This window comes from Takifugu rubripes, chromosome 4, assembly GCF_901000725.2.
Source record: "Takifugu rubripes chromosome 4, fTakRub1.2, whole genome shotgun sequence".
Taxonomy (NCBI): domain Eukaryota; kingdom Metazoa; phylum Chordata; class Actinopteri; order Tetraodontiformes; family Tetraodontidae; genus Takifugu; species Takifugu rubripes.
The window spans coordinates 12,687,498-12,710,140 of NC_042288.1; the positions used below are offsets into that span (position 1 = coordinate 12,687,498).

At 45.3% G+C, this 22,643-nt stretch overlaps 4 protein-coding genes across 12 annotated transcripts in view; 2 read left to right on the top strand and 2 right to left on the bottom strand.

Moving 5' to 3' along the window:
* The window catches only part of hpse2 (heparanase 2), a 32,693-nt gene extending 26,646 nt beyond the window's left edge, over positions 1-6,047 (top strand). The window contains exons 11-14 of one of the 2 annotated variants that reach the window (XM_029835226.1): positions 1,619-1,764; positions 3,571-3,717; positions 3,819-3,873; positions 4,871-5,039. In XM_029835226.1, the coding sequence (XP_029691086.1) occupies positions 1,619-1,764; positions 3,571-3,717; positions 3,819-3,873; positions 4,871-4,912 (390 nt within the window). In that variant the 3' untranslated portion in view covers positions 4,913-5,039. Of the gene's footprint in view, positions 1-1,618; positions 1,765-3,570; positions 3,718-3,818; positions 3,874-4,870 lie in introns of both variants that reach the window. The other variant, XM_003964123.3, reaches the window with a different exon arrangement.
* Positions 6,048-8,037: 1,990 nt separating this feature from the next.
* hps1 (HPS1 biogenesis of lysosomal organelles complex 3 subunit 1) lies at positions 8,038-14,165 on the top strand. 4 transcript variants are annotated; one of them, XM_011603351.2, is made up of 18 exons: positions 8,038-8,283; positions 9,059-9,240; positions 9,319-9,453; positions 10,337-10,479; positions 10,553-10,661; positions 11,253-11,413; positions 11,529-11,631; positions 11,733-11,817; positions 11,900-11,955; positions 12,033-12,200; positions 12,300-12,479; positions 12,579-12,655; positions 12,729-12,866; positions 13,003-13,068; positions 13,170-13,314; positions 13,462-13,575; positions 13,655-13,737; positions 13,810-14,165. In XM_011603351.2, the coding sequence occupies exons 2-18, from the start codon at positions 9,124-9,126 to the stop codon at positions 13,973-13,975; spliced, it is 2,046 nt and encodes a 681-aa protein (XP_011601653.2). In that variant the 5' UTR covers positions 8,038-8,283; positions 9,059-9,123; the 3' UTR covers positions 13,976-14,165. The 4 variants fall into 4 exon arrangements, with proteins under 4 accessions (XP_011601653.2, XP_029691445.1, XP_011601655.2 ...); XM_029835585.1 differs by having other exon boundaries at positions 8,038-8,240; XM_011603353.2 differs by having other exon boundaries at positions 8,039-8,283; positions 13,813-14,165.
* Positions 14,166-14,170: 5 nt separating this feature from the next.
* st3gal7 (ST3 beta-galactoside alpha-2,3-sialyltransferase 7) lies at positions 14,171-16,004 on the bottom strand. 3 transcript variants are annotated; one of them, XM_029834594.1, is made up of 8 exons: positions 15,938-16,004; positions 15,646-15,802; positions 15,458-15,575; positions 15,059-15,396; positions 14,808-14,994; positions 14,602-14,742; positions 14,378-14,527; positions 14,171-14,311 (listed from the first exon to the last, which is right to left on the bottom strand). In XM_029834594.1, the coding sequence occupies exons 2-8, from the start codon at positions 15,783-15,785 to the stop codon at positions 14,225-14,227; spliced, it is 1,161 nt and encodes a 386-aa protein (XP_029690454.1). In that variant the 5' UTR covers positions 15,786-15,802; positions 15,938-16,004; the 3' UTR covers positions 14,171-14,224.
* A 1,560-nt stretch (positions 16,005-17,564) lies between these two features.
* On the bottom strand, positions 17,565-21,825 carry morn4 (MORN repeat containing 4). 3 transcript variants are annotated; one of them, XM_003964070.3, is made up of 5 exons: positions 21,695-21,825; positions 20,975-21,048; positions 19,834-19,948; positions 19,648-19,757; positions 17,565-19,575 (listed from the first exon to the last, which is right to left on the bottom strand). In XM_003964070.3, the coding sequence occupies exons 2-5, from the start codon at positions 21,039-21,041 to the stop codon at positions 19,427-19,429; spliced, it is 441 nt and encodes a 146-aa protein (XP_003964119.1). In that variant the 5' UTR covers positions 21,042-21,048; positions 21,695-21,825; the 3' UTR covers positions 17,565-19,426. The 3 variants fall into 3 exon arrangements, with proteins under 3 accessions (XP_003964119.1, XP_029691603.1, XP_029691604.1); XM_029835743.1 differs by having other exon boundaries at positions 21,691-21,825; XM_029835744.1 differs by having other exon boundaries at positions 21,717-21,801.
* Between the last annotated feature and the right edge of the window lie 818 nt (positions 21,826-22,643).

The following is a 22,643-nucleotide window of genomic DNA, read 5'->3' on the forward strand; positions in this document are numbered from 1 at the left end:
CGCTAGTGATTCTGTAGTAAGTTTTGTCTTATCTTTATGGAAGGGATTCCCTACAGCTTACAACATGACTGGATGTGTAAAGTTTGCCTCCACCTACCTGAGCGTGGGCTACAGGACTGTCCTGTCTTCTGAAATTTATGACTTTTCCTCAAACCTCTAAAAGATAACTGCTCTATTTGTAGAATCCAAAGGCCCTCACTTATAATGACTCGTACTTGCTCTCCTGTCCACACTTAACCTCTCTTTTCCTGTTTTTTTTTCACACGTGCATGCCTGGTGTCTCCCTAAAGAGGGAATCGGGGCAATGGTGTTATTTCTTTCATTGCAGCAGCCTTTGTCTCCAAATTGAATGTGTAATGCCTTTGCTTATTCTGGGCTTACCTGGATCTTTTGGTATTTCATTGATGACTGTCTTTTTATGAATTCACGAGGAGCATTATGAGAGCACGTTCGGTGTTTTCATAAATCTATTTAAATTAGAAACTCCTATACTACATCCTGTTAGAGGTAGTATGCTGTACATTATGATATATTCAGTTTTCTTGTGGGTAAGCAGTAAATGTCATTTGTTACTGTGCTATGATTTCCCCTGGTTTTCCTGGATTATGATTTTTCTTTTGCGGGGTTTACTTTTGCCTGCTTGCTAGATTGCAATTATACAGTTTAACCCCACTGTATATAACGAGGCGGGGCTGCATCATGCAACAACAGGGAGACAAACAGTGCAGGAACACACAAACAAAGCGTTGCTATTTTCAAATATTCATGCCATCCTGTCCTGTTTTGTTCTGGGACTTTATCTGACTAAACTTTGTTGATTGTTTGATTTTGCCTGAATGAAATCCAGCGGCATACTGTAGCCCAATTCGAGCTATTTAAAGACATTAAATTTATAGCTATTTGGTTGTATTAAAATTAGATCACAGACCTGTTCATCCATTCATCCACCCATCCGTCTGCTTGCGGCCAAGACAACGCAGCTCCATACTGTGCTCTGCAATGCCTGGGCAGCAAATTAAGTTAAAGTCTGCATGGAAAAAAAGAAGCCCTTAAATGTTGCCATATGCAGGATTGCATGGGAACTTCCTGAGGAACACATGTTGTTCTTGGGCTCTTGGAGAGGTGTTGAGTCTGTAGTCATAAAGTAAGACCTAGTGGACAACTCAGAAATGATAATTGAGAACAATGATTCATGATAAAACATTACATTTCAGCAAATTGTTCAAATCTGAACAGGGCACCAGTCACAAAATACATAAGCCCACAATTCATTGGCTTTAAAGTAATGATAAATTTAGGCTTGCCAGATATCTTGACCATATATTTGACTTATATGTTACTAACAGTAATGATACTCTTTTTATCAATATTTCCTTTCCCGGATATCTAAAATCAGCACTTGTGTAAAAGAAATCTCCACAGATTCAAATATTTACCTGAGACTGGTTGGTCATGCTTTTTAGTCATTTCTGCATAACTTCATTATTTCCCATCCCTCCTCTCCTGGCTGAGCTCATGCAGGTCAGGCGGTCTTTGACATTCTTGAACATGGTGACGATAAAACCATTCATTTAGCGACGCTAAATGTGTGTCTGCATTTCTGATGTTGTCATCACAGGATTACTGGTTCTCTCTGGTCTACAAGCGCCTAGTTGGGCCAAAGGTTTTAGCTGTGCGGGTGGCTGGACTGCAGCGGAAGCCCCAGCCAGGACGGGTCATCAGAGACAAACTGCGTATCTACGCTCACTGTACCAGCTACTCTAAGTATGTACAGCAAATGAACACTTTTTTAATTAGCCTAGAACCTCCATTTAAACTAGTGCTATGATGTTGATTTTTTATTATGTTATGTGAGGCTGAAAGATTAAAGCAAACACATCCTCACATTCTCCCGCTGGTGTCTACTTTTACTTTGGGAATTCCCTTGAAGACATAGATTGAAAACAGACCACTCAGGTTTTAAAGTATTCTGTAGTGTGTCCTCTTGCAAACACCTGAGGCTCCGTGCCTTTGGAAGAACTATGTCTCTCTCCCATAAATAAGGAGGTTGCAGACACCCACACATTTACAGCTCAGAGCCTATAAAACTTAATGGGTATCACTTATCAGGTGCGTAGCTTCTTTCTCGATGCTGTCAAAGAGCTGCTGAAAGCTGTGCTGGTCCTTTATCCCATCTCAGACTGGCTGGAGGGGGTATTCCATGGGGAGGGACAATAAGATGGTCTGTGTTGGGAGGAGAAAGAGTACCAGCTTGGCCTGTTCAAGGTTATCATTTAACCCAGGGCAGTGGCTGTCAGCAGCAGGCTAGACTTACTGCCTCGATGGGGCTCGTTTACAGGTGGAGCACCTCCTAACAGACAGGCGGTCGGTGGCCTGGCCGGAGTTGCATAACATCCTGATGACACTCAAACAAATATATGAAATAGATTTCATCGAGTGGACTTACTCTGTCATCTCAGAAAATCGTATGAAATTCGGAATAAAGAGATGCCACACTGCTCCACTCAAGATACCCATCAGCCCCTCATAGGAACAGACACTGGAACATTAAAGCATTCCCTCTGGAATCCACTCCAGCTTGCTCTTATTTCTGCCACTTTGTGGTTTTACACAGTCAGTGCTTAAGTGGGCAGCCATTGTAGTTTTAGTGGTTTGACTGCGCTGCGTAAAACAGCAAGACTGTAAATGTGCTCTTTTCAGGGTTTGGAAATCAGCTTAGATGAGTGACTTCCTTTCTACTCATTATGTCATTATATCTCATTTATTTAAATATTGGATTTATTGCTACACATATATTTTAGGATTGTTTTGTCGTTAATAATAGTTTCAATTGAATAAATGGCACTGGGTAAAAATTCCAAGAATGTTTTGAGAATTTTTGGAGGTGTCTGGGGAGGGTTGTTCACTGTTCAACACCACTCTGACCCTAACCACTGAGGCCGGTGCGTCTGTGTCTTCATACTGGGGCCTTATTAGTTTTGATCACAAGGGTTAGGGTTAGGGTTAGGGTTAGGGTTAGGGTTAGGGTTAGGGTTAGACTGTGTCAGTCGTCTGTACCATCCCAGTCCCCAGAGGTCCGCTCTCATAAGAGAGACAGTTTTATGTCCAACTTAAGACCATTCTGCAGTGTAAACTGGGTATCCATACTGGCTTATGCAATTTTGATTATGATCATGATTTTAGTGTCAGATAGCACTGACCAAGTCTCCCTTTATGGTCAGACTAAACCAAAATTATAGTTCTTCAGCCGTGAAGAAGGCTCCATAAGAGAATCCCACTGTGGGGAAGGCTTATCTTACTTTTAGTATTTTATGCAGGCCTTTTGATCCAGATTAGATCAAAGGGTTGTGGTTTGATTCTAGTATACATATGTGATAAAAAAAAAAGAACTGTATCAAAGACAATCTTCTCTTTGTAGTCAGCTTCAATTACAGAGAAATTTACTCAACTTGGCATTGTAATATATAATCATCCTTATTAACAGATGTGAAAAGGAATTTGGTTTTGTCCCACTTGTCCCCACTTGAGGTAAAAGAATATTAATGTTGGTCTTTTCCTCCGTGATACCAGTCACAACTATGTGAGAGGGTCCATAACAATCTACATCATCAACCTGCACCGGTCGAGGAAGAAAATCAAGTTAGCCGGGACGCTACGGAACAACATTGTTCATCAGTATTTGCTCCAACCCCACGGTGCTGATGGACTCAGAGCTAAGTCAGTATCTCTCTCTCTCTCTCTCTCTCTCTCAGTCTCTGACTGTCTCTCTCTCACCCGTATGGCTGGACTGATTATTTTATATCCAAATATTTCACAAGCTTGTCCACAGTCCAAGGTCATTCATTCGGAAGGATCAAACAGGAGACCACACTGGTGAGACACCCAGATAAATGGCTGTACAAGCTTTATGCTGCTCTAAATTAAAGAAAGAGCAGAAATCTTTTGAAGCCGTTGTTGTTTTTTCACAGATCTGAAAATGCTGATGTAGTCAAAGCAATATAATTTAGTAGCAAAATCACAAGTGATCCCAGTATATTTATTTATGTAAGAAGATGATTTTTTTTCATCTTTTAAAGTGTGTAAATCTAGCAGTGTAATTTCCTCCTCACTACAAACGCCTGGTATGTTTTTCTGGCTCAGATATAAAGCTGAGATAACAGACTAATGGCCAAAATGAGCTTTTTTGTTTTATTCTCTGTTTTTCTTACATGGAAACTGCTTCTAATTTAACCTCAGGGGTTAATCGTCAGTAGCTGAATAACGGAGGTTTAAGGCATTCAGAAATTCATAATAATAAATATAATAATAATAAATTAAAGACAAAGGTGGACCTTCTTCACAATTCTGTATCACCACCATGGAGACATTATCTTTAATCAAAATACTCTTATTTAGCTCTCTAGAATAACATTTATATATTATTAAATTAAATGATTTTTCATAAGATATGTAGTCAGTACCTTGATGCATCTGTCCGGGGCTTTTATTAGTCATAAATCCACGTGAGGACCAGCTCAGGCTTTATGACAGACAATTTGATTTAAGCTCCTACACAAATCTAACAATATAGAACTGTGACAGCACTTATACAACTATGCCTGCAAGCACAAATGTAAGTGAGAATGTAACATTCTTAATTATACCTACATGAAACTGTTCTTACTAAATAATTTTAAATTAAACAATATTGGCTGTAACACTATATATTTTATTTTTTCCTTACATTTGCCCATAACATTTCAGAGCTTGTGTTGCATGACGACATAACTGACAAAAACAAACTGACAAAAACACTTCAATTGAGTAACAACAGCTCCCCCAAGTGTACACGCGGACAGCCTGAACGCGCGTCTGTATTTCTCTTTTCCAGGCACGTGCAGCTGAACGGGGAGAAGCTTCACATGGTGGATAACGAAACATTTCCAGAGTTGAAGCCGAAGACGTTAAGGGCCGGGCGGACTATAGTGATGCCACCCATGACCATCGGCTTTTACGTCATCAAAAACATTAACGCGTACGCCTGTCGGAGATAACGGCACCCTCAACGCTCCAAAGTCTCCAGCCTCTGCCAGCTCCAGCCACGACATTAACTGATCGGCGCTCACGCATTCGTGGAAAAACCCTGCGTAGTCGAAGGTTAATGTCAAACAGTACCCAGGTCAAATGACATTTGACGTATTATGTTCCACACACAGAAACTGTTTCAGGTCTGCCAAGTGTTGCATGTTCACAGGTGTGTATCCATATTAGTGAGGAAGCTACTGATGTCTGTAGGTCTGTGAAGTACCTCCCAAACTTGGCTTCTGTCTCATTAGGTGGCTGAAAGGGGAAACCGCGCTGTTATTCCACATGTGGTGTGTCTCAGCTCGTCTTCCGCCACTTAAAAACAGCGGTTTCGCTTCATCGTGAAAGACTCTCAGTATCTTCAGCGTGAGCTCGTGTTTTATGCTCATCTTAAGATGCTGGGATTTAGCACATTTATGTGCATGTTTGTGTAAATATGTAGAACCGGACCGACACAAATCCATTGAACAATGTTTTGTCAGTCTTGCTCATGAAACCATTCTAACTGTCACATATTTGCAGCGACCTCTTCAAGTTAGACCACAGATGTTCCCTTTTTCTCTTGGATCTGGACTTAACTGGGTCATTCCAGAACCTTTAAACCTCAGCTTTGTGAATGAGTCCATTCATCAGCTGAGTGTCGCGTCACACTGAAATTCCTCCTCCACCTAAAGCGTTGCCAGTTAAGTGCCTCTAACCAGATTACTAGTGCTCCCTCTCCCCAGCTCCAGCTGAAGAAAAGCACCACCCCCAGCATGGGGGGGGGGGGGGGGGGGGGGGGGTGGAATGGTTGACATGAGCAGCTTTTCTATCTGAGCACATCACAGTGTAAAGAACCTGTTTAATGTAGAGATGTTTATATTCTTGCAGAGAGCATTTATTTTAATATGTAAAGTGTGTATAATATTTTATTAATAAATGTTTACATTGATAATAAACCTACAAACATTAAGCTAAATGCCTCTTTATAAGAAAGAGGTAAATGACTTCCATGTCGGTGGTATTATTAATGGTATTCTACTGTTAATTGCCTGTAAACATTTGGCAGTGCGGCCAAATATCCCACCTCAGGTTGTGACAGTTCGGATCTTCACAGGAGCCTAAGATGGTCTGAAATACCCTCATACAGACGGAACCTATCCATAAAAGCTGCCACAGTGTAGCATCTTTAAAACAAAGATCCTGCACTATTAAAGTCATGGCCGCGGCTATTACTCACTCCTTCTTGCTCGCATGCTGTTGCACTTTGAGGCTCCAGATGTGGAAGCAGCTGGAGCGAGTCTTTGTAGTGGAGAGGTGCTGTCTTGTCATTGCATGAGGCAGCTGATGGGAAACATGAAGCCGCGATGCTCCAAACGTCCAGACTGAGTAAACCTGGGCCAGGCCTGCTTCATCATCTACTGATGCATGAAGACATCTTGGATCTGCTCAGTGTGATCACGCAGAGGAGAGGTGAGCTTTCAATAAAACTCCTTCATACTGGTGACCTTCACAGAGAGGCAGATGTGCTGGACCTGAAGCTTCGTGACACCAGTGGAGGCCCCGGCAGACCTTCAGAACTCTTATTCAAAACACTTTAATTACATCTTTTAGGGTCCAGTCATGGGAAACAACTCTCTGTTGTCTGACAGTCCCATTTCTGCATGTGGTTCTTTTCAAGCAGTCCAACATTGTTGACAGGGACACAAAACACACCAGAGTCACACGCACAACACACACCTGGTGCAGCGTGAGAAGAAGCCCGCCGGTCACCTCAACGCCGAGGCCTCGTGTTTCGAAAGCAAAACCACTCAAGCCCGCGACTGCTGATATCAACAGTTACTGCGAACTGCATAAGCGAAACTCAAACCGTCCAGATGTTCAGCAGCAGGATCCGATCAGCCCCTGGAAGCGCTTTTGTTGGCCATCCTGGCGACAACCTGTGTGTTGTGATAGCGAGTGCCGAACGTCACTTCCGCTGACAAGATCTAATTGAGTTGCCATTTGGGGAGACTGCGCCATGTCTGGGCACTTCTGCGTGACAGTGCCTCCTTAGTGGAGGTAACTGCTACCCAGGCCTGCCTTACACTGTTTATACTCTCAGATCCATTTTGAGGCATGCAAGGCCCCCTCTCGCCCTGTTAGCGTACACTCAGGATTTCATGATGTTTACTCTGTATATACAGGAGTCAGCTTAAATAAGTCTTCCATGAATAGTGGATCCCCAGAAAACCGATGGATTAGATTAGACTTTGGCCCGTGACATAGAACTCTTGGCATTTTTTGGACAATTTTGACCCAAGCAAGGTTAATAAAACATAAATATTTATGTTACTATGAGGCTCTTTGCTCTGCTCAGAAGCCAAGCACACAGCCCGGGCTGAATATTATGATATAACACAGATTTGTTGTAGCCAGCAAAACATTCTGAAAGAAGCAGTCTGCTCTTTGGTAAGTACATGTTTACGTATATGTGGCATACATGCTGAGGAAAATATGAAATTATTGCACGTGGGGCATTTATGTATGCACTGTTGAAAAATATACCCCATTCACTGGTAAATTAGTGAAGCAAACTAGGTAAAGTAAAATCAAACAGGCATTGAAATTCTTTAGTTACCCCAATGTCTAAATAAATAGATAGATCAAAGAATTCTAAAAAGGTGACTGCAGAAAATAGAAGGTATTTACCAAAATAAAGCCATATCTTCCCCTACTTAAGTACAGTTGCTGCGATATGTGGCGGAACATTTAATACACTTCCAACGCAGAACATTCCATAAAAGCAGAAATTTCTGCATCCAAACAGGAATAAACTGTCTTTTATTTCGTCTGAGCTTTGGCCAACTTATATATATTTTTTCTTGTAGGTTTAACTACAAACTAAGCTGCATTCCATAAATTCCTACTATTATCTAGCACAAACCCTCAGTCATGTGGGTACTTTAGACACGGGCACATGACTCTGCCTACACCCACACACACACACACACACACACACGCACGTACACACACGCACAGAGCTCCCAGAGGCAACGCACACTGACAAAAAAACTGTTATCCATTCGCTTACTAGAAGTTTTATCTTATTGACTACAACACTTCCTGTTTGGCTCGGGTCACATGACCATCCGGTGTCGTGCGGAAGAGGACAGAAGTCGCGAGGAAGACGTGAAGAAAGGCCACAGAGCAGAGATGTGAGCGGCTTTTATTGTCCGGCGTGGCTTTAAAATATACACAGTGAGTAGTAACGTTTCGTATACGTGTGTGTTTATTTGTTTAGAAATGCGCGTATTTAAAGTTGTTTAGAAATGCGCGTATTTAAAGTTGTTTAGAAATTCGCGTTTAAAGTTTGGGGGGAACTGACGTTAAGTTGTAAATAAAGCTCAGGGAAACGTTTCCGCATCGGACCGCAATAAAAGAGGCACTAGAAGTTGTGTACATCTGTGCTAGTCAAAGTTTAATTTTAATACGATAATGCTTCCCGTAAAAGATGAAATTACCCTGAATCACACGGAAAGAAACCGGAGATATTTCACTGGTAGATTATATGTTTTAAGATTTAAGTAGGTTGTGTTAAGAGGTTTTCGACTACTCGAAAAGGGTGCACTGAAGATGTTTGGATTGTTCTGGTGCAGTTAAAGGACACTTGTCTCACTGGTGAAATATTTCACACCCTCCAGGGGCTTATGTGTTAAAACGCGAATCTCCAGTCTTACACAGCGAATAAAGTCGTGGCTCATATTCAGTGTTTACATTTTAGTGATGATTGTATGTGGAGTCACGGGGCTTTATTTTGACAGCTATCAGGATTAATCAGCAAAATGGAAAAATATACAGAAAAATTGGATTGACGTTCACACCTCTGAACTGCAGACCACAGTGAACGATGGGTCTGCTGTGTGCAATCAGCAATGTGTAAAGTGGACAGGCCGCAGCTGTGAATATAAGACCACTGTTTGTTTTGCACCATTGCTTTAATCTTTTTTCTCTTTTTTTTTTTTCTTCCTCCCAGCACAATGACTGTGGAATAAAAAGGATGCCGCAGTGAAGCAGGACGGGAGTGTGTCTGTGGGCCAGATGAAGTGTTTGCTGATAGCCAGCGAGAGCGCAGAGGTCCTGTTCCACTGGACGGACAGAGAATTCCAGCAAACTGTCCAGCAACAGTATGGGGAGTCTCAGGAGGAGGGTCAGGGGGTGAGGATGAGGATTTAGCATGGAAAAAAACCTTGCTCGTGGTTCAATATTTGATTTCACTGCTCTTTCAATGCTCAGCTTCCAGCTTTTGAGGACAGTATCAGCACCCTCTTTGCCCCCATCATCATCTCCTGCAGCACCATGGTGGACAGGCTGCATGAGAGTTACACCTCCTTCACCACAGAAAACAACCATGTCTATGTCCTACACCAGGTAACTGGCTCAGCATTCCACTGAGGCTGTGTTTGCAAAACAATTGGAAATCATGGCACAGATTGGCAGATAAATGCTGTATATTCAAAGAAATCCGGTCTGGAATGATGGATGGGATATAATATATTGCCCTTTAATAAAGTTATTAATGATTCTATGTACCTTGGGATCGTCATGGTTCCGGAGCTGAGGGGCTCTGACCCGAAACCTATTAACGTCTTTTGTGTCATGGTCACGTGAGACCTGCCTTTGCTCAGCTATCGCCTGCAGCCAATCACACTCCTCCGCCTCCTGTCCATGTTCTTCCCCAAGCACATGAAAAGCATATTTATCACAGTTCCTCACAGATTTGTGATGAAACCGAGGCGTAACGTGACCTTAATTCTCAGTCCCGTGCGAGCCCGCCTCCTTGTCGAAATGTGTCTTATCACCGAGGAGAGATCCTGGGGTCAGAAAGTGGAGGAGGACCGCTGCGAAGAGCGAAGGCAGGGGAGAAAATGGAAGACATGTGAGAAAGGCTCCCCGAATGCTGGATGAACTCGGCGGTTTCAGCGTCGTGGTGGGGTTAGCATGCAGCAAAAATGAACGCATCTCCATCTGGTGTGAATGAAAGGCTGCAGATTAGATTGCGCAGGCATGCGGTGACACACAAATGACATTAGACATTTGGCAACGGCAATACACTGAAGTAATAATGACTCGGGTCTGTTGAAACGTAACTGTTCCTGACTTGAGGGAGGAAAAGGGCCTCTGCTGCCTCCTGATAAGGAAGAGATTGCACTTGTTTTCATATCATGTTTCGTTTGCTTAAATTTCTCTTAATATTTCCTCATAAAATCGAAATATCTGATTATACCATGTTGCCATTTGCCTCCCTCTTTAGATGGACGAGTATCTCTACATCGCTGTGAATGGAGACGGTGAGGAGGGAGAGGACGACCTGAGGAGGAAGATCTACGTGTTGAAGAAGATGATTGAGGTGCTGTTCGGCATGGTCACCCTCAGCAGCACCCTCCTGAGGAGAGAGTAAGCCACTTTTGCTTTTGGAACCCTGGAAGGGTTTTGAGTTTGACTCCTCGGCCGTGCTGTCTGTGACCAGGCTGCGCCCTCAGGACACGGTGCACAGAGCGAGGCTGTGGAGGCATCTGCAGACCCTGCTGGAGACCTACTGCCACCTCCAACAGAACGACCAGAGCTTCCTAGTGGAGGTGAGGTCATAAAGGAGAAGATGAGGGCATTTCCCCCACATCTTACCCCCGTATTCTACAGCAGCGTCCGTCAAGTCAGAGGGGCTGATGGTGCAGATAAAGAATTGCTGAATTTAAATTGGTCGGTGAGCTTTTGTCGTACGCGTGCATGTTAAAGGTCAGTCCTCATCTAATTCATTAAGACAACATCAAACCTTGAAGCTGCAGTGTGCACATTTACCCTGGGAACAGTCACAGCACTTTTGTGTATCTAACACCTTCTAACCGCAGCAGCAAAGAGCAACTTTAACTTGGACTCATTATCTGTTATGATTAGCCTGCAAATTAATTAAGAGAGAATGAGGGAAGTTGGTTTGCTTTAAACACAGATTAAAAAAAGACCCTGTCTAATGCAGGGTCCTCAAGAGCCCCAGGGCCCCTATTTAAAAAGCTTTGTCCCTCTTAGCCTCCAGCCTGGGTCTGGAACAGATAAGGGCCCCTGCTACGGGACGTCAAAGTGCAAGATTGAAGATGTGAGCTGGATAAGAAACTGCTTCACATCATCTCTATCATCTCCGGTCTCATGTGGTTCTCTTCTCATCCTTCCCTCAGGCCGTGGAGAGGCTGATCCACCCCACGCTGTGTGAGCAGTGCATCGAGTTCCTGGAGCGCCGCCTGGTTCAGCAGCTCAACAGCAGTGTGGAGAGAGCAGGAGAGGAGGTGCTGCACGCCTTCATCCTGGTTCACACCAAGCTGCTCGCCTTCTACTCCAGGTACAGGTCGAGCCATCGCTTTGATCCTCCAGCCTGCTTATATATTTTTTTTAAATGTCGGCATAAGGCGAGAAGCTCTTTAGATCTTTCCCCTGCTCTCCTGATGGTTTTATAGTCGCAATGCGAGCACGCTCTCCACATCAGACCTCTTGGCTCTCATCATCATGGTCCAGAACATGTACCCTAGCAATATGGAACTAGAGGATCCAAGTCCTGAGGTAGAGAATGGCTCCCGACTGCTGACTCGGCACCAGTCCAACATGTTCCTCGCCGTCTTCCTGATCATCTTAACTGTTTTGGTCTGTTTACATCCATCAAGGAGGGTGAAAGTACATCTGGTTCTGGCCATGAGAGTTTTTACACCCCAGAGCCGTCCCCCACGGACCCAGACTCCAGCGGCTCAGGTGTGTAGCAACACCCCCCCCAAAAAAGGAGCTTCTCTGTCAGAATGTAGTGCTTCGTTAGTGATGTTATGTTTGCCAGCAGACGAGGCCAGGAAAGGAGGCACTCCCGTGTTTGAGTTCGTTGACCCGGACATTCAGGTCTGATGTTTTACTTTGGAGTAAAATGATTCTTTAGAAGGACGTTTCTCAGCCTGACACAAACATCACGTCCACAGATGGCAGAGGACAGCCTGCAGACGCTGGAGATTCCTCCACCTGACCCTTCAACGCCTCGAAGAGTTTTCTTAGAGGTCTCCCTCAAAGAGGGGCTATATCCCATGATGCCTCACTCCATGTACTGTCTGCCGCTTTGGCCCGGCATTACATTAGTGCTGATAACAAAGGTTTGGGCTCATTCTTTTGGCTCAGTATGTTGTGGCCAGCAGGGGGTGCAGTTTGGACATTTCTACCTTGTTAATACAATTAAAGCATTTTTACTTTAGATCCCGACCGGTGCACTGGCCATGTCTGTGTATAAGTACTTGGAAGCCTTTGCAAAGCTGGAGAAACGTTTAATGGAAGGCCAAGAAGGGTCAGCAGCAAGTAGAGGCCAGCCTAATATGCACGAAGTCCGGAACAAGTTGGATAAATTCATTAAATTGCTGGGACCCAGAGAGATACAGGTTTAAATTTCCATTTGAGTTTGTACTTTTATACTTCACTTGTTTTTTTTCTAGTTTATGGTAAAGTAAAATCCATCCGTTTCTTCATCGTCTCTCCAGACTATGCAGTTACAAAATGTTTGGACTGAGTTCAAGAACCGAGCCTTTTCCCGGGGTGGACCCGGCTTCAACAAAGAGTAAGCGCGCCCTCTGCTGGCCAGTTCGGCTCATAGCGCAGCGGTGGCCTGATCGCTGGTGTTTTTGTTCCAGTCTCATCCCGTGGTGCAAGCACATGAAGACCCAGCTCTGTGGCATATACAAGCAGTGTTTTCTCACTGACTTTGGGCCCGGTCACAATTCTCAGCATCTCTCCACCAGCCTGCAGGAACGAGCCCAGGCCATGGTGCAGTATGTGCAAACCTGAGTGAACTTCTTCTTATTTAAATACCATAGTGTGCTACAGAACAAGAGAAAAAATCTTTTCACTTCTATAATTATTCTCTGCTTTCTCTTCTTCTATTTTGTGTTTTTTGGTTTGTCTCAGGGAGAAACTGATGGACTGGAAAGACTTCCTGCTGGTGAAAAGCAGAAGAAATATCACCATGGTTTCATATCTTCTTCCCCGTGGTGCTTTGATATTTCAGAAGTGCATGCCTCTTTGAACAACACACACACACATTCCCGAGGTCACCGTCCTTGACTAATCTTCACTTACCTGGAAGATTTCCCAGGACTCATCCATTTCATCTGCGTGGATCGATCCACTGGGCAAATGATCGCGCCATCGCTTTCTGTCACTGAACGCACCACCTCTGAGCTGGGGAAGGGGCCAGTGGCCCAGTTTATTAAAAACAAGGTTTGCTATGTTTCTCCACAACGTAAAGGAAACATTGGTGTTGCTGATTGTCCAGCAGAACCTCAATCCGTTGCGTCATAAGAGGTTTTAGCATTTCTCACACACAGTTTTCTTTAAATGAACCTTCTTTGCCAATCTGTCCTTTAGGTGTGGAAGCTGGTCAGCACAACACGCCACTATCTCCAAAAAGGCTACTCCACTGTGACGCTGCGAGATGGAGATTTCTTCTTCTGCTACTTCCTCTGGTTTGAAAATGAATCTGTGAGTTATTGTAAGCATTTATTAGTGTTCTTAAAAAGGTGAACAGACGATAAAGAAAGCTTCTGCTCTGGTCAATAAGGGATTCAAATTAGAGGCCGGGGACATACCCGTCCTTCCTGATGACTTTGCCCCCATCGGGATGCTCGCCTGGGATTACTACAGGTAAACATTTGGGCGCAGCCATGCGATTAATCCAAATCGCGTGCGGCTGACTACAGGAAGTCATTTGTCCAGGAGAAAGCTGCTGCGATACTACAGCAAGAGTCACCAAGGCGAGGTGGTGAAGTGCTACGAGCTGCTGACCGTCCACCTGGGAGTCATCCCCGCCGAGATCATCCTGCAGCACTGCAGACAGCTGGCGAGCCGACTGTGGGAGCCGACCCGTAATCCGCTGCTGTAGCCCATCCCAAACCCCCCAGTACACATCTGTTTCCTGAGAGGAGGAATGTCTCTACACTGTAACTGCCCTATAGTTAGCTCTACTGATCCTTTTGTTGTGCTGTACTTTTGAGTGCTACTTCCTGTTATTTATTAGGAATGCTGTTTGAAATAACTTTTCTATAAATAAAAAACATGCTTATTAAACTGGATCGAATGTGCGGTAGCTGCTGGTAGATGATCTCTGCCTTGGCGGCTGGGATCCTCCCGGTCACAGAGCTCCTGTGAGGTCGGTCGTGGCTCCGGCGGCCACCAGGTCCCTCAGAAAGAGTTTCTCGGCGCCGATGTCGTGCACCACCTGCAGGGACAGGAGGCGGGGTGACGTGGATGAAGGGCGAGGGGTGAGGAGGTGCGGACGCCCCACCTGAGCCTTCATGGCGTCCATGGGCACAGCCTCGTAGTAGTGGAGCTGGCTCTGGGGATGCTGCATGTCGTAGCCGAACCCTGCCAGACTCACCTGGTCGCACACCTGCAAAGCCATCACCACGGCGCTGGCGCCCAGCGTCGGAACCATCTGTGGATCAAGCGCCGTATTTAAGTGACCTTTGCCGGTTGGTTACAAGCTGACGGGAACCGTCCTCAACTCACTTTTCCCCGCGTCAGGGTGTATCGCTGCAGAACCTGCCCCGTCCTGCGGATAATCTCTGGGTGCAGAATCCTGAAGCTCTCCCGGGTTAGAGGGATGTCCTCCACCACCTCCCTCCAGAACCACAGTTTGGACCAGAAGCCCTGGTGGCAACATTGATGGCGTGATAGTAGAAGTTGTTTCCTGTTGCCTTCTGTGAGGCTCTTACCAACGGCCGTCTGGTCACGACTGAGATGAGCCAGTCCAGGTCAAGGCTCTTGAAGACCACCAGGGCGACGGTGGTGGTCTCTCGATACTCGTTCCCAGAGTGCGGCGCCCCCTCTGGGTACAGCAGTCGAACGGTGGTGCGGGATCCCGCGTCCCGCTCAAACCCGCTCACAGGAGCGTTATTCATCCTGGGGTCGGAGGTGCAAATTAAGCCACGGAGTCATCTTTTCGTTTACCAACTGCTCAACGGACCTGATAATCACGTCGTATTGATCTATGTGAGCTCCCAGGTGGCTCCCGTGGAGGACCCCTCCGTTTCCCACCACCACACATCTCCTGCAGCCTCCCTCTCCCCTCAGCGATGGAGGCAGGCCAAGCTGAGGCAGCGAGGCCAGGGCCAGGGCCAGATGCTCCTCGCTGCCCCGGAGACCGAGAGGAGGCGGCAGATCCCAAGACGAGGGCACGTCCTGCTGCACAAAGACCGGGATGTCCAGGAGACCCTCGGAGCAGGGCAGACGTTTGAGGCGGTTCAGGCACCAGCGGGGTCGGCAAGGGTCCGACAGGAGGGAGGCGGATCGGTTGAACAGGACCTGAAGAGAGGAGCGCATGTGAAGGGACGAGCTACGGTCGTGGCCGGATGGGCATCTGTACCAGGTTCTTGGGTCGGGGGTCGTTGAAGATCGCCTTCTTCAGCGGGAAATACGCAGGAATCAGAACAGCTGAGTAGCATCCGAAGAGCAGCGCAGCACCGAGGGCCAGGTTCTGGCTCCTGGAGCGACAACAGCATTACAGAGCGGATCAGCCAAACATTAACGTTCAGCTCAAGACACCGGAGCTACCTGCTCAGGAAGAAGAAGTCCCAGGAACCGGGCGTGGTGATTGGCTGCCTGTGAGCGAGCAGCCCTGGTGTCCCGGCCTCCACAGCCTCGGGCAGCAGCGGAGAGTCATCGCCCGGGTCCTCCGCGCTCATCGTTACCATAGCAGCAGGTATTCCACCTTAAACACACATGACAAAGAAGCAGATAAAGCACCCTTAAAAAGATCAAAACCTCCTTGAGAATATTTGACCGTTACAACGACAGCAGAGCATCAGGAAGGAGAGAAAATAAACCTCATGAGTAACTTACGCACAGTCGGCTGCAGTGACCTGTGTTTGCAGTCGATCCAGTGCAGCCAAAATGGCTGCGGAACACTTCCAGCTCCCCCAGGAACACTGGTTAACCATTAAATAGTTACTCCGTCACTTCTAAATAAGCGTGTGTGTGTGTGTGAGAGACCTGTTAGCATGCTATCACTTACTGACAAGACTCACCTTATATGAAACATTTATATCAAATGACGTTCATTTTTGACACTGACTTATAGAAAAGGAAAGCTTTGTTTACAGCTTATGCAGATTTTGCTTCGTTATGTGGGTCAGTAGTTCATGTTTGATTGTGTAAAAATCTCCCCTTTGGCCGTTTGAACATATAAAAGCGTTTGAGCGGAAGGTGGAGAAAATAGTGAGGAATATTTATCATATTTGTGGTTATGTTAGCATTTATTCCACAGGATGTTAAAGCCACATGCATGGTGTACTTTATTAGAAAAGATTTATCATTGATTCGTTTAGACATTTTTTGGGGGGGCATAATTTGTAATACTAACAACTGTGCCATCAGGTATTGGACCTCGTGAAGGTTATATATAAATATACTGTATGTGCCGTACCAACGACCTCAAGTGGCTGTTGATGAGCTTGGTTTTAAGGTTAAAGGTCAGAATCAGTTCAGGTTTGGGTTAGGGTACGGGTCCATATTAATCTCCATAAATATATTTTAAAGGCCATAAAATGACAACGTAACAAAGATGAGGCCCAGGAGCAGCCGAACAATTTCAAATTGTGGAAAAGTCACAATTTATTAACCAGTAATAACACTTTACTGGACATGTCCCATTGATGAACTGTGTGTGTGTGTGTGTGTGTGGGTTAAAGGTTATTAATGCCAACACAATTTCAACAGTTGTCTTCCAGATTCACAACTACTAGACATAAATGATGTCATTTTGAATTTTGAATACATAAACCAGGCGGAGGAGATGCACCAACCACCTCTCTGGACGATGACCCTGACGCGACTTGTTGGTATCAACCCTAAAGATCAGATTAGACGTGCGAGTGTGCTGCCTGTTTGTAAAGATGATGATGAGATTGAGCCAGATTATCTTCATGCACTAAAGTGTGCCTGAAGTCAGCACTATAAATAGGAGGCGCCTGTTTCACCTGGGACCTTCAGGAGCTGCATACTGGGCCGGCAAAGGGGAGAGACTGGGAGCATTTGAAAGAGCTGCGGGGAGGATCTGAACCGCCCTGATAAGTAAATGTGGGTTTTCCTGGAACACACATGCAGCGTAGATGCACGTTTTGGCTTCTGTGTTGATTCTGAAGTAAATGTAACTGTGGCGTCCGTCTAATAAGAGAATTTATGTGTTACGTCACCAAATATTTCCTGAAAGTAAAATAATAAAGGTCATATGTCGGAATTGCCAATTATGTGATGGTTCAGGCACTTGTTTCTATCATTTTCAAATTTCTATCATGTTATTCTCTCACTGTGGGGTGGGGTGGGGTGGGGGGCTGCAGGTTTTGTGCTTTGTCTACTGGTAAGGAACCAGAGCTACTAGTTTATCCAGGAAATGTCACGGGTTTTAAGGTCTGTAAACATCTCAAACCATTGCACAATGATAAAAGAAGCACTTCCTCAATAATTCCTGTTTCATCATCATTTTAATGAACACAGCCATCACAACTGACCCCCATTTCAGGAGTTTTACACTGTACAGACACTCAAAGCATTACGTTATTTTGTTGTAACCGTGGCGATGGCGGCGTTCCAGGCAGGCGAACGTCTGGACAGGCACGCTTTGAAAGCACCATTTGTTTCCGTGGAGGTGGGATTTTATGGATTCATTTCCACTCAGACTGTGCGAGCGCTGCCCGTAGAACCGGAGGGCTGAATGGAACAATAATGGTGTGATTCTGCACATCCAACAGACTTTGAAGCGCCTGGCCCGGATCGGTCCGGGCACATTCACTGCTCTGGTCCTTTAAATGGTGACTGTTCTCTTTGGCTTTCGACCCAGTTATTCTGTTACTACAGTATTTATTCAGCACTTTGGTTAACCTGGTTGATTTTAAATGTGCTTTAAAATGTCACATAACCACACTGGAGTCAAAATGGTCCCAGACAGATCTTTTCCTCCTCGCAACATCAATAAAAACTTCAAGTATCGTCTACAATTCAGGCAAAATACTCACTGAATATTTACATATGAGTCCAATTTCCCTTCAGTGTTTAGTTTTAGGTCCGTTTGTTGTCCCGACACAGTGGAGCACCGACCGGGTTCCTCTTTATGGACCCGACTTTAACGCGACTCCTACGATCTTCCTTTATTATCGCTGATTGTCTGTGGTTGAGGTTCTACCTTAGACGGATGCTCTGCAAGTCCACTGAAGTAATCTGGAAAAGGTCGGAACATAAAGTAACAATCATCTACGCACCTCACAGAAAACCTACATTAGAACCACCTGTTAAATATATTAAATATTCACCTTTAATGCAGCTGCCTTAATATCTACATCTCTAAATGCATCACGCTTTGTTTGCGTTTAGTTAAATGACTCGTTGGGATGATTTCCAGAGAGATGAAGGGCTTTTTTGGCCACAGATCTCAACGTAATTTGAAACAAATGTCAAAGTGATGGTGCCGACAGACTCCTTAGGGTGAATGATGCATAGATGAGAGGAGAGGAAACAGGGCAGTGTTGAAATCTCAGATGGACCCATTGAACGGTACCAAAACATCTTTAAGGCAAATGTGAAAACAGATGCGCAGAAGGGGGTAAAAAACATGACAAAAAGAATTATTTGGAGGATGGAGCCTGCAGCAGCGCTGCTGGAGGTGGATCTTTAAGGTGCTGGGCTGAGTTTCTGGATGTTTTTTTTTTTTTTTTTTAAATCCATATGTTTACATTCAAAGTGTTTCTCTGACAACTGAACTGTTGGTGTGAACGGCGTGAAACCTTCCTCTCCTGCCTGCGCACCATCAAAACAAAACTCCGTGGTCCTCTCAGGGGTCTTAACCTTCGTTACGTGGTCATGTCGTGATGGATTGCAGCATTTTAACAGTGAAAACTGTGCGTGTAAGAGACTGATGGTTCCCTTCAAACACGTGGAAAAGCACTGGTAAGGCTTTAAGGCGAGGCCTCAACCTTTGACCCTTAGTCAATTTCTGAATGAAGCTAAACGCTCGTGAGAAAAACACTTAGACATTGTGGCTAAAAGGCAAAAACGGCACCTTTTCCTTATTTCAGATACTTTCCAAATAAAGCCGAGGGGGGCCTCTCCAAACAGGTCCTCAAACCGAAGTCCTCGCGGTGTCGCACGTGTACACCCGTCATCCAAAATGCAACCCTTGTCGGTCAGAATGGAGCCGGTTTAAAGGCTCCGAAAGACTTGATGGTGAAAAAAAGAAAGCAAGAGCGAGAGAAGAGCTTGTTGTTGAAGGGGCGTGTCCAAACACACATCCCTGAGGTGCTCCTGGAAGGTGCTGGAACTCTGACCGCAGGTTCCATGGCAGTTAAAGAGCCAGACTGCGAGCGCCGGAGGCCGAGGCCTGGGCGCGCTGCACCGCTCCCGGGCACTTCTCTCTCTTCTGCAGCTTGTGGTTTTGAAACAATCCTTCGTTTCTCGGAACGCCGTGGGCCCCATCTGGGAAGGTCAACAGGCCTGGAGACAGAGACAGAGACGGTGGGAGGCGCTGCCGGCGGACCAACGGTTCCTGCGAGGAAGCAGACCTACCGTATCCCTCAACCCGCCCGTCTTTAAATTCTCCTTCAAATTTCATCCCGTCGTAGCGGCTGAAGATTCCGCTGCCGTGGAACTTCCCATGTGAAAATTCCCCTTCGTATCTGACACAGGGACGGCACAACGGCGTGTCATTTGTAACCACAAAACCGGGGCGACCGCTTCCGCTCACACACCCACCTGGATCCGTCCGTAAAGAAGAGCACACCGGATCCGTGGAAGAGTCCATTCTCAAACTGGCCACTGTAGCACGTCCCGTCCTGAAACTTGAGCTGGCCAACGCCGTGTCTCCGGCCTGCAGGATGGAATAACCGCCACACAAGTCACATGATCGCGCTTACAGCACCCACTGATTTGATTTGCATTTAGTTTCAGAGATACAGAGACCTCAGATGCGCACTAAAGTGGGCCGAATACAGAGCCTTGTACTACGCCATCAGACCTACGACTGAATGTTAAGATGTAAAAGGATTTAAAAGCTGTAAAACGAGTGCAAAGTGTTATTATTTACCAGTCACTCTAGCCTTGATGCCAAGCTACTCCCTAAATCCAGACTGGTGTACATCCAGCCCCTCCCCTCGGGTTAACTTTTACTGATCTACCAGTCGGACCATTCTGCTCCTGGCATTAAGTTACTCTAATCCAGCAGACTTTAGTGGGGATTTCTACTGCAGGCTTCAGAATGGAGCAACAATCCTGTAATGTACTTCTAAATACCTCCCAGGGTGGATCCACCAGCAAGGCTGAGAATCATTTTAGATGGCAAACATCATCAAAGTTTTAGACATGAATTCTAACAGCGGACTAGGAAAAGGGTGCAGGCTGCACTTCCATTTAACTAAAATTAGAACGCTCAGTAAAGGCGAAGGCCCGATGGAGGGATTCTCTAAGGTTTCCTGAGAGGATTCATCCAGAAGATTCCTATCAAAGCTCCGTTTCGAATAGCTTGATCGTGCACGTGACCAGCACTGATATTCTTCTGCTGGTGTGGGAGGTGACAAGGTGACGCTTGTCTTCTCCGGTTCAGACGGCTGAGCGTAGCAGCAAACTCACATGTAGGCACGTGCTGGTGGATTATCAAACTAATGCCACGAGTTAAACTCAGAGGCTGAATCTATACTGATTCTGTTCCAGTGTGCATACCATTCTCCAATAGCAGCGTATTAGAGTGCGCCGTATGCGTTTATGCTGCATTTAGGCGCAGGTGGGTAGCATCATTTCTTAATCACACTTCTTTACTCATGGGCTTGCTAAGTGTTACTATTTTTAAATGCACAGACCAGAGGACACCACTGAAAACTGACAGAGATGGACGTCTGACCTTCTTTCCACTCGCCGTGGTACTCTTCCCCACTGGCATAGGTGAACGATCCTCTGGTCAGAGTCATGTCACCCCTGGGTCAAGACACACAAACAGCACAGGCAAACACCTTTACGTTCAACCCTTCTGGCAGTCATACATGTAGAGGGCGCGCTGATCGATGTGGTAACTACACCCGCGTTAACATAGTGCGTCCAAATATTTCTTCTGCGTGCAATATCAATAATATTGTTGCGTAATTGGTTTTGGCTGGCTGGGTGCCAAAGTTCTTTGGCTAATTGTGACCTCTGATCTCACTAAGGCCAACTAAGAATCAAGAAATCAAAGAAGGAAGCTGTCCCAGACGTCCTGTGTCCACCAAATAAGACTTTTACTGGCCAACACATAGAAGGGCGATTGCTTAGAAATTTTACAGTCTATGAAAGAGTAGGAGGAAAAAAGGACTGCAGGTAATCCACCTGCCTGATGACCATTTCATCGATTGGCGCTGTTGTAACATTGCATAAACGCAGCCAGGTAAATAAATAATGTACGAGCGCCTGATAATACAGAAAACGCGTTTAGTATAGACTGAAATTCAATCGGAGGCTAAAATGTGATGCGCTCCAGTCAGCGTTTACAACAGATATCCTATTGCCCGACGACAGATCGGTTTTCAACACCAACCAATTGATTGTGACAAATCCCATCACGTTATAAGTATGAAAGAAACGCACCAACCTCAATGAGGAATCCCCTTTACCTGCACGCTATGTTTGTGGATTCTGCAGCATGGATGGGAGCAGAACAGAGGCGTACAAATATGAAAACACCGGCGGAGGCACCTCAGTGCTGCGTTCACGGACTCCCCGTGAACTCCAGCGTCCAATTTGTTCGTGGGCGTGGGGAACATGTATTTGCAAGACATGAGAAACAAGGGTGCGTTCGATATTTTATAATGCTCTCTAAAATACAGAGAGAACGGTGCTGCATCGCAGGCGGGTGAGGTTATTGTGTAATGGTGTTTATATATTCTATTTCCGATGGTTACGAAAGCAACACAACCCCATCGGTACACTGGTCGCTCCTCGGTTTCAGCGGATTCGGACTCATTGAAAAACATCTAATTAACCTGTCGGCCACGTAGTTTTAAGCATGAAAAAAAAAAATTGTATTGAAATACGTCTGAATTGTTTTGTTTCCCCAATATATTAGCTAGATCTTTCTCCTGGTTCACATTTTATGCTTAGTAAAATTCCCAAACATACCATACAATAATCAGTTTTCTCTCTCTCTCTCTATTATCTGAACTAACTCTAATTACTCTGTGTTGTCTTCAAAATATGTTGGGCTATGTGATATTTCCCCTGCTCATTTTATTACGTTTACCCCATCCCTGTAATGAGCAGTAGATGAATAATTGGAATTGATACCTCAGAAAAATCTAATTTGAACACCAAAACATAAAGACAACACCACACACCTCTTGTGTTGCTGTCATATGAATGTATCTGTAAATTTAACCCAGGTACTACATTTCATTGTCATGCAGCTATACCACAGTTGGCAGATAATATCGACTATTTTGGACCACAAACATTGAGGAACTAACAATAATTTCAGTAAGAATGGACTTTGATGTGTAAGTTTGAGTGGGGGACCCAGTTTCCTTCCTTTGTTCTCCATTTGA

What these genes read in the sequence shown, in the direction of transcription:
- st3gal7 (XM_029834594.1), bottom strand. Translation starts at nt 15,785, where the DNA reads ATGGTAACGATGAGCGCGGAGGACCCGGGCGATGACTCTCCGCTGCTG. An exon ending in ACCCCCGACCCAAGAACCTG is followed by an intron (nt 15,397 to 15,457) that starts GTACAGATGCCC and finishes TCCTCTCTTCAG; the next exon opens with GTCCTGTTCAACCGATCCGC. An exon ending in CAATACGACGTGATTATCAG is followed by an intron (nt 14,995 to 15,058) that starts GTCCGTTGAGCA and finishes CTCCGACCCCAG; the next exon opens with GATGAATAACGCTCCTGTGA.
- morn4 (XM_003964070.3), bottom strand. Translation starts at nt 21,041, where the DNA reads ATGACTCTGACCAGAGGATCGTTCACCTATGCCAGTGGGGAAGAGTAC. An exon ending in CCACGGCGAGTGGAAAGAAG is followed by an intron (nt 19,949 to 20,974) that starts GTCAGACGTCCA and finishes TCCATCCTGCAG; the next exon opens with GCCGGAGACACGGCGTTGGC. An exon ending in TTCTTTACGGACGGATCCAG is followed by an intron (nt 19,758 to 19,833) that starts GTGGGTGTGTGA and finishes TCCCTGTGTCAG; the next exon opens with ATACGAAGGGGAATTTTCAC.
- hps1 (XM_011603351.2), top strand. Translation starts at nt 9,124, where the DNA reads ATGAAGTGTTTGCTGATAGCCAGCGAGAGCGCAGAGGTCCTGTTCCAC. An exon ending in CCCAGACTCCAGCGGCTCAG is followed by an intron (nt 11,818 to 11,899) that starts GTGTGTAGCAAC and finishes GTTTGCCAGCAG; the next exon opens with ACGAGGCCAGGAAAGGAGGC. An exon ending in CGAGCCCAGGCCATGGTGCA is followed by an intron (nt 12,867 to 13,002) that starts GTATGTGCAAAC and finishes GGTTTGTCTCAG; the next exon opens with GGAGAAACTGATGGACTGGA.